The sequence below is a fragment of the Mauremys reevesii genome, linkage group 13 (genome assembly GCF_016161935.1).
Source record: "Mauremys reevesii isolate NIE-2019 linkage group 13, ASM1616193v1, whole genome shotgun sequence".
NCBI classification, from domain to species: domain Eukaryota; kingdom Metazoa; phylum Chordata; order Testudines; family Geoemydidae; genus Mauremys; species Mauremys reevesii.
Genome location: NC_052635.1, coordinates 1,228,850 through 1,242,594, shown reverse-complemented (window position 1 = coordinate 1,242,594; position 13,745 = coordinate 1,228,850). Strand labels below are relative to the sequence as shown.

The following is a 13,745-nucleotide window of genomic DNA, read 5'->3' as shown; positions in this document are numbered from 1 at the left end:
AGAGACGTACACACTGAAGTGAATCCCCCTGTGGTTGTCACTGTTGGTACATTTTGTCTCTGTGCTCAATAGGTCCCTTTTCGCTGGGTTTAACACTCTGACTTGCCTCCCCCTGGACAAAGGGGTGATCCCCAGAGCTGGGCTCCATGGGAACGGGCAGTGCCAGCTATGCACAAACACTCCGCCGCTGTCTCAGCCTTGTGTTCCAGAGCCCTGTAATGGAAGGCGAAGCACGCTCAGAGATGCACTGTGTAAGAAGTAGGTGGTGGTGTTGTGCCGCCAGCCAGCCTGACAGTTACCCTCTAGCTGGGGAGTGTTTGCACAGGCTGCCAGTGCTCCTGTGTCGCTGTGTCGCCATGGCGCAGAAGTAGGTGGCTGCGTCTCCCAGCTGTGATTCTCTGATGTGCAGGGAACTCAGCCGCTTCCCCTTGTCGAGCTCCGCGGTGAGGTTGGGCTCCTTGGTTTGTTTCCCATCGGACACCAGAATCAGCAGGGAGACAGGCTGGCCTCCGGGCAGCTGCCTGAACCACTGCACACTCCCGAAATTACTCATCGTGTAGTGGCAAGAGATGCTGCCGTTCTACAGACAGACCCGGCCACAGGGCTTATTATAGTGATGGCGCAAAATGCTGAAGAGGAGCCTTTTCCCTCCCCTGAAATGTAACCTGTGACAGGGGATGGGTCACTTGCTGATTCCCTGTTCTGTTCATTCCCTCTGGGGCACCTGGCACTGGCCACTGTCCGGAGACAGGATACTGGGCCCCGAAAAACTCTCGTGGGGGCCCCTGCGGGGCCCGGGGCCTGAGGCAAATTGCCCCACGTGCCCCCCTTCTGGGCGGCCCTGCCCAGCCCGCTGCTTTGTCCATCCCTCCCTCTTGCTGCACTATCTGTTGTGCTGACACTCATCTCCGTGGCATGTGAGCGCTGAGAGTAAAATCGTTTCCCACACAGGCCCGAGGGCTCTACAAGTCTTTGCACGCACGCGCACACCCACCTCCCTGACAGGCTGCAGTGGGTTTTGTACTAGTGCAAGTACACGGCTGAGGGCCCAGGCTGACTGCTGGGGAAGCTGAGCGAGCTGCACCGGTGGGTGGTTTCCAAGGACCCGGTGAAGGAATCTCCCTGTTCCCAGCCACCCGTGATCCTTAATATCATGAGCTGCGGGGAACCACCTGGGACCTGGTGTGGGGAAAACAGGGCGAGGGAGGGCAGCGGAGGTCACGCCCAGGGAGGGGCGGGCGTTTGGCTGGAAGCCCCTTTACAGTGGAAGGATAGAGATGAGCCACCAGGAAACAGATGGAGTTTTACAAACTGCACGTGTCTGTTGTGCTCAGTCAGTACAGCTGACAGGAAGAGATGGGACTGGGGTAAACTCAGCTCTTTGCTTGTAAAATACCAAGGGACGCCAAGCTCTTAAATCCTGCCTGAGGGTGAGAGGGAAGGTGTGTCAGTGTGCGAGAGAGAACAGAAAAGCACAGAGAACTAAAGGGTGGGATACCTCGCAGCAGTGCAGTGAGCAGATGCAAGTCCATGGGTGCTGTGGGGTCTGTCAGACCCTGCAATGAAAGGCAGGACTGGGTCCCTTTGCCGAGAGATCTAAGTCTGACACAGGAAATTCTCTGGATGTGGGATTCACTCTGGGGTCCAGGCTGTTTATCTAGGAGCGTGCCGTGTTGTTGTAGCTGTGTTGGTGCCAAGGTGGGTGAGGTCATATCTTTTAATGGACCAACTTCTGTTGGTGAGAGAGAGACGCTTCCCAGCGGAGAAAGAGCTCTCTGTAGCTGGAAAATTTGTGTCCCCAACAGGATTCTTTGTTGCTGTCCCCAACAGAAGTTGGTCCAATCGAGGATATTATCATCTCGAGTGTGAATGGAGCTGTTTACCTATGAGATTAAGTGTGTGTGTGTCATGGTGTGTATGCATAGCTATCTATATTTCTGAGTGTGTATGAAGGGGGGATATATGTCAGAGACTGTGCGTGTGTGTGTGATTTCAGTGAGTAGGTTTCTGTCTGTGTGTTAGAATCTAGAGAGTGGTTGTATGTGAGAATTTGTGTGTGTGTGTGTGAGAGAGAGAGAGAGAGAGAGAGAGAGAGAGAGAACTTGTGCGAGTGTGTCCTGTGTGTGGCTGTATGTGAGAATGTCTGTGTGCATTTTACCAGTCGGACAGTGTCTGACCTGAACAACAGGGAAAATCACATGGGAATTACTGAGGTACCGGATTGTCTCCCCAGAGAATGCTTCCCCATCTGCTAGTGTTGTGGGGCAAGAAAGCTATTTTTTTTATATAAAACCACCAGATCCAGGCAATTGGGGAAGGCGAAAAGGTGAAAATGTCTATAATTTTCCAGCTGATTCTTCAAGTTTCTTCCTTAAATTACTGACCCCTCTTCTCTTCTCTCCCCTTTATTCTGTTCACATCGCTCCTATTCCGGTCCGTTCCTGTGTGTTCTCTTCTGTTCCATTCTATTCTTATAGCCTCTCGCCGACTCTGGTCTACTTTCCTTTCTTCTCTCTGTGCTCATATCCGCTGTTCTATTCTAACTCCTGCTTGTCTCCTCCCTCGTGTCCGTGTGCCCTGCCCCCACCCAGGGTTTTGTGACGGGCTGCCTGTGCTCACCTGGCACTGTGCTCCAGCGCGCACAGATACACAGCAGAGTCTGCCAGGCGGCTGCTGTTCAGGTACAAGAAGCTGCTTTTGGTTTCGGTGTCCAGGCTCATGGTGAAATTCTCTCGGGTGTCTCTGTGACTAGAGGACAGGAGCGCCAGGAACCGCGGCTGGCCCCCCTGGGGCTGGCGGTACCAATGCACGCTGTACTCGGTGCCCGTGTAGGAGCAGTTGAGCTGGATGGATTCTCCTTCCTTGGCAGCGACCTGGGACGGCTCCTGGGTCACCGTGTATTGGGCAAACGCACCTGGAGGGAGGAGGTTGGTTTTAGTCCAGGTTTTCTTGCTCAGGAGTGACAGGAAAATACATGCACCTCTGTGCAGACAAAGGAGAAAACAAGCGAACGAAAATCCACCTTTCCCTCTGTACTGTCTGCCTGTCCATCCATCCACCCTTCCCTCTGCCCATCCTCCCCTCTGCACTGTCCATCTGTCTACCCACGGGCGCCCATCCCCGTGGTATCGGAGCGCCTTTCTTTCAGAAAAGCCATTCCCCAACAGCCTGGAAATCCCAACCCGTGCGCCCTGCTCAGAGCAGAGCCTCGAATACCTGGAGCCAGCACCAGCAGCAAAGCGGCCAGGCTCATTGTCAGGGACTCAGCTGCAGAATGAAGTGGCTGCAGCTGAACCTGGATGAGGTGAAGCTGTGACACCGCTCAGCCTCCAGGGGTGGCCTTCAGGCTGGAAGGAACTTGGTACATTTACCCTGTTCAAGTGGGTGGGGGAGGGAAAGGGTTTTCCTTCTGAGAGCACTGGGCCTGGTCCTCCACTGGTGCAGATTAATTGTGTTCCATCAGAGTCATTGGGCCGGTTCCCCAGCCGGAGCAAACTGGCCACAGTTCCACTGGAGACCATGGGCAGAGCCGTAGCTGATGTAAATCAGTGGAGCCGCATTTTAATCCAGGGCAGCTGGTCCGGTTTCTACCAGTTAAGGCTCTGTCCCTATAATTCATGGGTTTCCCTCTCTGTTGCGCTCTCCTGGGTTAAGCAATATTTATGTAGCGGGCGCACACCGATATCAAGGAAGCAAAAAGATGGTTATAAGCCACTGGCCGAAGTGGGTAACACGGCCATGCGCCAGCCTGTCTCTCTAGCAGGCACAGAAAATTGTATCAGGGATTTAAAAAAATAAAAAGATGAGGGGAAGCGAATGAAAACAGGATTTCAATGAATCGCGGATTGATGCAGCTGAAGGTGGTTGGAGTGGAATGGCCGCTAGGGGGCAGCAGCGGGTGAGGAATATGGGGCGAGGCCTGGTTTTACCCTCAGGTGTATCCCAGCAGAGAATGGCTTGGCCGATCCATTGGCCCTGGTGTCCCATCTCCAGAACAGGCTGGTGCCGCATTGTGATTACTCCAGCAGGGGCCTCCCTAGGCAGCGTGACAGGTGCTTTAAAAACAGATCGCCACAGAGGCTCCCTGCCCCTAAGACATTGCCTGTGCAGCAGGGAAAGGCAGACAAGGGGATGGGAGGGAAAAATGCACAGAGAGTAGAAAGGACTTGCCCAAGTTCAAATAGCAGCTCAGTGGCAGAGAGGGGCAGTCACCCTTAGACTGTAGGTTCTCTAGGGAAGAGACTGGGCTCGGGGGGGGCTGTACTTCTACACCCCCTAGGTCAGGGGTAGGGTTTAGCGTTGTGGTGATTGTACCATTCGCATTTTGGTTACAGTCTTGGGTAAGGGTTTCATTCAGGGTAAGGGTTAAGTGTGGGGTTAGGTTTACGGTTCAATGGGAATTGAGTGTCTAGTTTCCTTAGGCCTCTTTGAAATCCCAGCCCAGTTCCCTAGGAGAACTATCCAAATGCTGAGAATAAAACACGTCTCCATAGTTTTTTTATCTATACCGACGAAGTTTCAAACTCCCAGCTACTGCCGCTGCCTCAGATAAATATAAAATTCACGTCTGTAAGGGCAGCAACAACTGTGTAAAATTCATTAGAAACCGGCGAAGAAAGGAGGGAGTTTGGAGAAACTCAGCACAGATCCAAAAAACACAGTGGGTTCAGGTCAGCCTGCAGCTAAGATATTGGTGTTCTTAAGGGGAGAGGGATGGACTTGTGGACAAGGAGCTGCTCTGGGATTCAGAGACCAGCTCTGCCACAGACTCTGTTTGTGTGACGATGTGTAATCCTCCTCCTCCATGCCTCAGTTTCCCTAGCTGTAAAAAAGGGAGGGTTTTTTTCTAACTCATATAGAGACTGTTAAGATTTCTTGATGCACCCACAAAAACAACAAGGAGTCCGGTGGCACCTTAAAGACTAACAGATTTATTTGGGCATAAGCTTTCCTGGGTAAAAAACCTCACTTCTTCAGATGCACCCAGGTATCAGTGGGATGCGGCATGAATATGTTTACAGGCAATAACGTCTGGGATTATCACAACAAATGTAATGGAATGAGGCGCCCAACTTCATTAACCTCCTTTGAAATGCCCAGCCAGAACTCCTGAAAGAATTATTTAAAATCATTTTCGTCTTTCCTCTGCTGCCTTTGCCGGCAGCCTGAGTGAAACCGAAGACACAGCGCGTGGAAGGGTTTCCAATGACAACCTGTGTTTATATTTCCAACCAGCAGATGGCGGTGCTTTGTCATGACTTTACCACGTACCACAGGATTTTAGAGCTCACGGTTCTCACATATATTCTTGGGGAAAGTGTCTTGCAATTAAATAGTTTCCAAACAAATCTACCCAAAATGCAAATGGCTCTAAAACAGGAGTATTGATGCGACCTCTGGCGAATTGGTAACTGCAGCTGGACCCCGCCACTCATAAGTGGGTATTTCTAACTATTTCCCCATATTTTAACTTGAATATTTTACCCCCATTTCACCAAACGGACAGTAGACTGTTAACGTAAAGAGAATTTTAACTGTCCATTGTCCGTTTGTCAATGAAATTTTCAGTTCACATTTTATCTCAATTTGTATTTCAAATAGTAATTCGGTTTGTCTCTATTTTTACCCAACATTTTAACCCCTATTTTGCTACAGATGATTCCCGACGCCCGCCTCCCCCATGGAAACAGGCCATCTCCTAAGCTAGGCAAACACCTGTCAATAGTTTCCTAATTAAACATCATGCCCATTATATTATCCAAGGGTGATGTTTAAATTAGCTCTTTGAGAATGTACTGAGGGGCTCGGTTAGGAAACCAGCGGTACCAAAAGAGAGAGACACCAGCAGTGTCACTGGTATTGTAGGAACAGCTGAGTGTCTCAGTCTCTCCTACAGATCCAGACACTTCGAGTACCTTGGATCGGACCGAGTCGCCCAGCGCAACACCTGAAACAAGACAATCAAGCTCAGAGGCACACTTTCAATTGCACTTGCCCCATGGAAACCCATTGCAGTTTAAGGAGTGACTTTCAAAAAAATGTAAGGGAATTATGCACCTAATTCCAAAGAAATTAAGGGTAGGGTTAGGGGAGAGAATGAAGAAAAGCCTTAGGATTTAGGGGAAAGGCTAAGGTTAGGGAAATCTATGCTAGGACATTTAAGATTATGATTCTGGTTTAATGCGCAATGAGTGTCTAATTCCCGAAGAATCATCCGAAAATTCGAGTCCGGTTACCTAGGAGATTCACTATCCAAAACCAGAGACTAACCCGCATCTCCATGGTGTCTTCTTCTGTACAGCCACCAAATTTCTACCTCCCAGATATTCCTGCTGCGACAAAATGAATCTAATCTTCACGTCACCTGAAGGCAGCTCTGACTGGGGAAGGTCAGGGCCGGTGCAACCATTCAGGTGACCTAGTCGGTTGCCTAGGGCTCTAGGATTTGGGGGGTGGCATTTTCTTCAGCAGCGACCGCAGTGGCCGGATATTTGGCCGCCTTGGTCACCACTGGCATTTAGGTGGAGGGAGCTGGGGCAGGGGAGTGTGGGGAGGGCCGTCTGCAGCAAGTAAGGGTGGGGGGGGCTGCATGCAGCGGAACTCCCCGCCCCAGCTCACCCCTGCCCTGCCTCCTCCCCAGCACACCGTGGCTGCTTCACTTCTCCCGCCTCCCAGGCTTGCGGCGCCAACCAGGTTAGGCACCGCAAGCCTGGGAGGTGGGAGAAGTGAAGCAGCGAAGGCCTGCTTGGAGTGGAGGCAGAGCAGGGGTGAGCTGGGGCCGGGGTGGTGCCTCAGGGCAGAGGGGGGGAGCTGCTGCAGGGGTGTGTGTGCCTCAGGGTGGGGGCTCGAAGGAGGGTGCAAGGTGGAAGTTTTGCCTAGGGCGGGAAACATCCTTGCACTGGCCCTGGGGAAGGTTAATCAGAAACCAACCGAGTGGAAGAGGGAGGAGTTTGGGGGGGCTCATAACAGAGCTGTGTTCAGGTTTGTCTGCAGTTGAAATTGCGGGGTGGTTCAGGGAAGGAGTGTTTGTGAATCAGTTTCTGGTCTGGGACTGAAGACACCTGTCTTTGGTTCCGACCTCTGCCACCGACTCCCAGTTTGCCCTGGGACAAGATACTGAATGTCTCTGGGCCTCAGTTTCCCTACATGTAAAATGAAGATTGTAATATTGTCACGGACTCACAGATGGTGCCCATTCATGGCCCCATGCGGTCCATGGGGGGTGCCCCTTTCAGTGTGACAGCCCTTCTTGGGGGGCCACTCTCTCTCGGGGTCAGGCCCCTCCACCTCCTGGAGCCGCACCTCTCTGAGCCTTAGCACATCTGTCTCTGCCGTGGCCCCCTCAGGGAGTCCCCGTGCTCTGGACCCCTGGGCCTCCTCACCCACGAAGGGGTTGATGCAACCCTGTTCTCTAGCCCAGAGCGACTCTCAGCCAGCATAAAACAGGAGGGTTTATTGAGAATTGAACACAGCACATCCCAGTCTCCCCTGCAGCCAGGTGGGCTCTGCCTGCTTCCCCTCGCCAGCCCCGAGCCACGCTGCTTCCCAGCTGGGCCTCCGATATCCCCCGCCCCAAGCTCCACCTCTGTCCATTGTCTTCTCTCAAGGTAAACAGGGTCATAAACAGGAAGGCCTGGGTCTCCTCTCCTCTCAGCTCTCCTCTGGCTGGAACCGGCTGTTCGGGTCACCGGGGTCCTCTCTCTGCAGCCCATTGTTCTCCCACTGGCCAGAACTGGCTGTGTCTCCTGAGCCGGGTCTCCGGGTCACCAGGTCACCAGTTGCTGGGATCTCCATCCTCCAGGCCATCGGCTGGGGTCCTGAGTCCCTCTCCGGTCCTCTGTAACAACAAACTCCCTCTCTCCTTGTAGGAACTTTACACTTCTTAAGCACTAAGGGGGTAGGAAGACCGCCCCCGACTTTAGAGCGGCTGAAGTGGTTCCCACCCTGCCACACTCGGTCAGGAGACACACTGATTAAGCGCCGACCAGGTGTTTACCACTGGAACACGCAATGCATAGAGCACCAATCAGGGGAGGGGGCGAGGAGTTGGATTGAGTTAGTACATGCGCATAATAGGATGATTTATGTAACCCATTATAATAAAAGGACGTGGAAAACCCTCGCTTGGGGTGCTCCACTGGAACAGACTGACGGACTTGGCTTCATTTATTGCTACATCTCCTCACCTTGTTAAACCAGTAACACCCAGGGACACTGAGTCCCATCCCCTGTGCATGCAAACCACTAGAAAACATAGAAAACCCCAAGAAAACCCCCCACTTCGTCACAAATATTTTTCCATCTCCCAGGGGGGATTATGAGGATAAAATCTTGTGGTGCTCTGTAGTTACTGGGAAGGGGTCATATGACTGCATCGCTTTTTTTGTTGTTTAGTTTAATGAAAGCTGAGATTTTTCCAAGGAGCAAGGCGAGCTAGTCATCTAACTGCCTTAGTCTCCTCTGAATGTTTCGGACAACATTCTTGAAATTATTTTCCTTTGTTTGGCCTGTTCTTCTACAGCCATTTCCTCACCCCCCTCCCTGCTGGAAATTAAAAGGAAGAGAACCTACAAGAATTCCAAATGACAATAAATTTTCATACTCTACAGCACATGCAGCTGCGTTCACAGTCCTTTTTACCATATTCCTGGGAGGCATGGAAGGCATGGTTTGAATCCTGTGCATTCCTGAAAAGAAATGCCTATGGTGTGCCTAACATCAGCTGCAGCCCGGCTGGGAGGGGTTTTGTTCTGCTCCCCGATGTGGCTCTGTCACTGTGCCCAGTGCAGGGCGCAGTGATACAGGGCTCTGTCCGCCGGCTCCGGGGCTGTGATGTTCAGAACCGCGGAGCTGTCAGTAGCTTGGGAAGAAAACCTCTCCTGGGCGAAACCCGCAGTGAGGCTGCGGCCGCTGTAGGACTTCGCGCCTCGCTGGAGAATGTACTGCGGGGCTTGGTTCCGCTACTGTCGGTACCAATGGAGATAGATATAGTTATCCTGGTGGCATAAGAACAGCTGAGTATCACAGATTCGCCAACTGATCCAGACACTTCGGATTCCTTGGACTGAACTGAGTCTCCCAGCGCAGCACCTGCAACAAGACAAACACATTCAAGGGCAACATTTCACCTGCAGTTGACATATGGAAATGATTCCACCTGCACTGCAATTTCGGGGAATTTCAAAGAGGTCTTAGGCGCCTGACTCCATAGGAATTACTGTTATGAGCAGGGGAAGGGTGAGGGTTTAATGTTAGGATTAAGGCGAGGGTGTGATTAAAGGTTCAGGGTTATGGTGAGGGTCAGGTTGTAGCATTCACGTCTACACTGAGGGGGGTCGAACTAAGGTACGCAACTTCGTAGCTGAAGTCGAACTACCTTAGTTCGATGTACTTACCCGTCCTCATGCGTGGGATCGACGTCCGCGGCTCCCCCATCGACTCCGACACCGCCGTTCGTGGTGGTGGAGTTCCGGAGTCGACGGGAGCGCGTTCGGAGTTCGATATATCGCGTCTAGATGAGACGCGATATATCGAACTCCGAGAATTCGATTGCTACCCGCCGATCCGGCGGGTAGTGAAGATGTACCCTTTGGGCTGGTCTACACTAAGGGGAAAAATCGATATAAGATACGCAACTTCAGCTACGTGAATAACGTAGCTGAAGTCGAAGTATCTTATATCGATAACTTACCCGTCCTCACGGCGCGGGATCGATGTCCGGGGCTCTCCATGTCGACGCCGCCACCGCCGTTCGCGGCGGTGGAGTTCCGGAATCGATAGAAGCGCATTCGGGGATCGATATATCGCGTCTAGATGAGACGCGATATATCGATCCCTGAAAAATCGATCGCTACCCGCCGATACGGCGGGTAGTGTAGACGTAGCCTTAGTTACAGACAAGAGAAAGGGTAAATTATAGGGTTAGGTTTATGGTGCAATGGGAATTAAGCGTCTAGCTCCCTTAGGCTTATTTGAAATCCCAGCCCGTTTACCTAGGAGATTGAATATCCAAATGTTGAGAATACAACATGTCCCCATAGTATCTTCTCTAGCTACCAAATTTCAAACGCTCAGATACTGCTACTGCCTTAGAGGTGTGTAAATTTCACATCTGTAAGGGCAGCTACAACTGTGGGAAACTCATTAGAAACCGGCGGAGAGGAAGAGGGAGGAGTTTCAGGAAACGCAGTGATCTCAGCTCAAATCTACCCAAAATGCAAATGTCTCTACAACAGGAGCATCGATTTGACTCCGGGAGAGCTGGTAACTGCAGCTTTACCCCACCACTCAAAACCAGGTATTTCTATTTCACCCGTATTTTAACTCGCGTATTTTACCCCCATTTCACCATAAATGAGCTATTTAAAGGTATATTGTCCATGTGTAAAGGGATGTTTTCATTCTCATTTAATCTCAATTTGTATTTTCAACAATAGGTCACTTCGTCTACATTTGTACTCACCTTTAACCCTTGTTTTACTACAAATGATTCCCACACACACACACCACACCGATATAGATAATCTCCTAAACTAAGTAAAATGGTATTTATAGCTTCCTAATTAAATATCAGGCCCATTATCTTATCCAAGGGCGATGTTTAAATCAGCTCTTTAAATAACATGTAACTGTTATGGGGAGATGTATCTTTAAGCAGCGTCAGTACTCAGACTGTTTCAAGGCGCTGCTGCCCGTTTTAATGCCTGTGACATCCCCTGCAGCAGGGCTGGGAGGTTTTTGTACAGCTCTGCTGTGAGGGTCTGTCACTGTGCCAAACTCAGGGCGCAGAGATACACCGCAGTGTCTGCCAGCTCCAGGGCTGTGATGTTCAGAACTGTGGAGGTGTCACCAGCCTGGGAAGAAAACCTCTCCTGGGCGAAAGTTGCGGAATCACTGAACGTGCTTCCTTTTGCTCCTCTCTGGAGGATGTACTGCGGGGCTCGGTTCGGATACTGACGGTACCAGTAGAGATAGACACCGGAAGTGTAGCTGGTTTCATAAGAACAGCTGATGGTCACGGTTTCTCCTCCTGACCTGGACACCTCGGGTTCCGTGGACCGGATCGAGTCACCCAGCACCGCACCTACAACAAGATACTCACATTCAAGGACATCCAGGTGCATTGGTAGGTCTAGGCTGGGAATTTGAAAAGAGCCCAAGGGGTTTATCCGCCCAATTTCAAGCAAATTAAAGTTAGCCGCAAAAATTAAGGTTAAAGATATCAGGGGCGTTTGGATCTGGGTCAGGGTTAGGATCAGAGTTCGGGTTCTGGGTAGGATGGGAGTTAGGAGCTGAACTCCATGACATGTTTTCCAAAAACCCAGAGCCCGGTTACCTAGTTGGCTAAAGACCCAAAGGCTGAGAATGAAATGCGTCTCCATGGTGCTCAGACAGCGGGAGCCGGACAAGCTGAGAGGTCGCTGTGAGAAGAATTTAAAGGAGAGGTTACTACGAGACCGGCCTAGCAGAAGAGGGAGGGGTTCGGGAAATGCGTAACAGATACAGGAAACGGGCTGAGTTCTGCAACTGAAGCACAGGTGAGAACTCGTGTGAGAAATTCCTTCTGGAATTTCCTGGAAGATCAAATTCTTTTATTTTCATGTTTATTGTGCTTCTTGTTGCTACTCGGTGAGAGGCGAACCTAAAGACATTGTGGGAAGACAAGTTCTGTGTTCTGAGTGCTGGTTTTGTGGGTGTGGATTTTGTGTGTGTGTCTGTCTCTGTGTTTGCACATGTGCGTGTGTCTGCATGCTTCTGTGTGTTGTGCCTTTGTGTATCTGTCCCATTGGCCCCACGCTGGTTTACTCCAGCTAGGGGAATCCAGCCCCAATGGAAGTACAGCTGATTGATACTGTGGTGGACCTGGCCCAGTTGACTCCATCTGCCCCACACTGATTCACCGCAGCTGAGGAGCAGACTCACTGTGGGTAAACTGACATTAATCTGGCGTAACACGACGGTGAATTAGGCCCAGAGGGCTTCAAAGGTGTCAGGTCGTGTGGTTTATACCAGCCCCATCATCTGGTTTAACCATCTGTCTGGGCTTGGGGATGCTACTCTGCAACTGTGTTTCTCATGGTGAGAAAGCCCAGGGGGTGGGTTTTTGTACAGGGCTCCCTATTAAACATCTCACAGTGTCTTCCCACAGAGCACAGAAATATGTCGCTGAGTCCGTCGGCTCTAGCTCTTTAATGGTTAAACTGAAGAATTTTGAGGATTTCCTGAATTGTGCAGAAAACCGTCTCCCGGCTCCATTCTTTTCAGCGTTATTATAATCTATTTGGAAGAGGAAATCCATTGTTCCTGATCGTTGCTGTCTGTACCAAAATAAGTAATAATACTGGTACCCAGTGGAGAAAGTACACTCCAGGGTGACAGTCTGAACCCCCAACTTTTCCAGCTGCCCTTCTGTTTGCGTGACACTGCCTTGTCCCTGGCTGAAACCTGCAGGGAAGGAAAGAGAAAAAGTTCACCCTAATTAAGCATGTAAAACTATTCCACATCGACAGCAAGTCTCGTGTGAAGGGAAGAGAGTCCCTTTAGGACTCAGGGCCTCCCAGAAATGGAAAGGTTCTTTATGCGCATCTCATACAAAGAGACCAACTCAGGCCCAGAAAACAGGATTGTTTTACCCCGCTTCTAGCAAGGGAGCAGTGACGTTGGGAATAGAACCCAGGAGGCCTGAGTCCTAATTGTCCATGCTCTAGCCACGAGACTTTGATCCCCACTCAGAGCTCAGTGTAGGACCCCGGAGTCCTGATGCTCAGTCTAACTGCTCTCAACCATTAGACTCTATTCTTTCCTCTCCCAGAAGTGGGACTAGAAGCGAGAAGCTCAGACCCCTCTTTTAACCCACTAAACCCCTGCTCTCCTCCCTGGAATATGAACAGAACCCAGGAATCCTGGCTTCCAGTTCCCCCCTGTTCAAACCCATTAGGTAATAGAAGGTCTGACATTCGTTTCCCCTTTTAGCGGACACTTACTCAAAGATAGAAATGCTGTTGCTGTCCAAAGCAGGATTTCTGAAGCATTCATGGTTAAATATATTGTTTCTAGATCTTCAGGGGCTCAAGCCACCACAATGATGCATGAATACAGGAACCTGGATAGAATCTTATGGTGAAGTTTCTCTCACAGAAGCAAATCAGAGAAATTAAATTTGTGGCAAGACCATTTCCTCCTCTCGTACAGACCCCAGTTGAAGGCTGTTTCCCTCACCATGTAACAGCTAATACCCTCCGGTAGCGTTTACCCCACCCACTGTGGCTTTGTCTTGTTCCTGTCACGTCACACATTTCTGGCCTCCAGATCTCTTTAGCTGGCAGCTCAGTAGGAGCAACTTTGTGTCTCATCTTCGGAGACCAGAGCTCAGCAAGAATCACAAGGTCGAGCAGGGTTTTACTTTTTAAAAAAGCTAACACCAAAAACAAAAAAAAACAAAAAAGGAACTGTACATGGATCCCATTTCCACAGATCTGGTCAGGATCCCCCTGCTGACACCCCAGAGAAACATTGTGCGCGGGGATTTTCTCCAGAGTGAAGCAAAATTAAGCCCGTTGACTCACGACCTGGGGATCTGGGCCATTGACTCCAATGGCGAGGCAGCTGATTTATGCCAGTTGGGGTCTGACCCATTGAATCTAAAGGAGCGACCTTGATTTACACCAGCTGATACTTTGCCCCGTTTACACTACTGGAGCGAGGTCTGATTCCTACCTGCTGGGGTCTGGCCCCAAAAGCAGACA

General features: G+C 50.7%; 2 gene segments (V, D, J or C); both read right to left on the bottom strand.

Annotated features, from left to right (window-relative positions):
* Nucleotides 1-1,067: 1,067 nt before the first annotated feature.
* Nucleotides 1,068-3,337, bottom strand: LOC120379835. The segment is given in 2 exon segments: nt 1,068-2,914; nt 3,217-3,337. Coding segments are annotated over 2 exon segments (336 nt in total).
* Nucleotides 3,338-10,763: 7,426 nt separating this feature from the next.
* Nucleotides 10,764-13,352, bottom strand: LOC120380716. The segment is given in 4 exon segments: nt 10,764-11,083; nt 11,336-11,461; nt 12,364-12,444; nt 13,262-13,352. Coding segments are annotated over 4 exon segments (618 nt in total).
* Nucleotides 13,353-13,745: the final 393 nt, after the last annotated feature.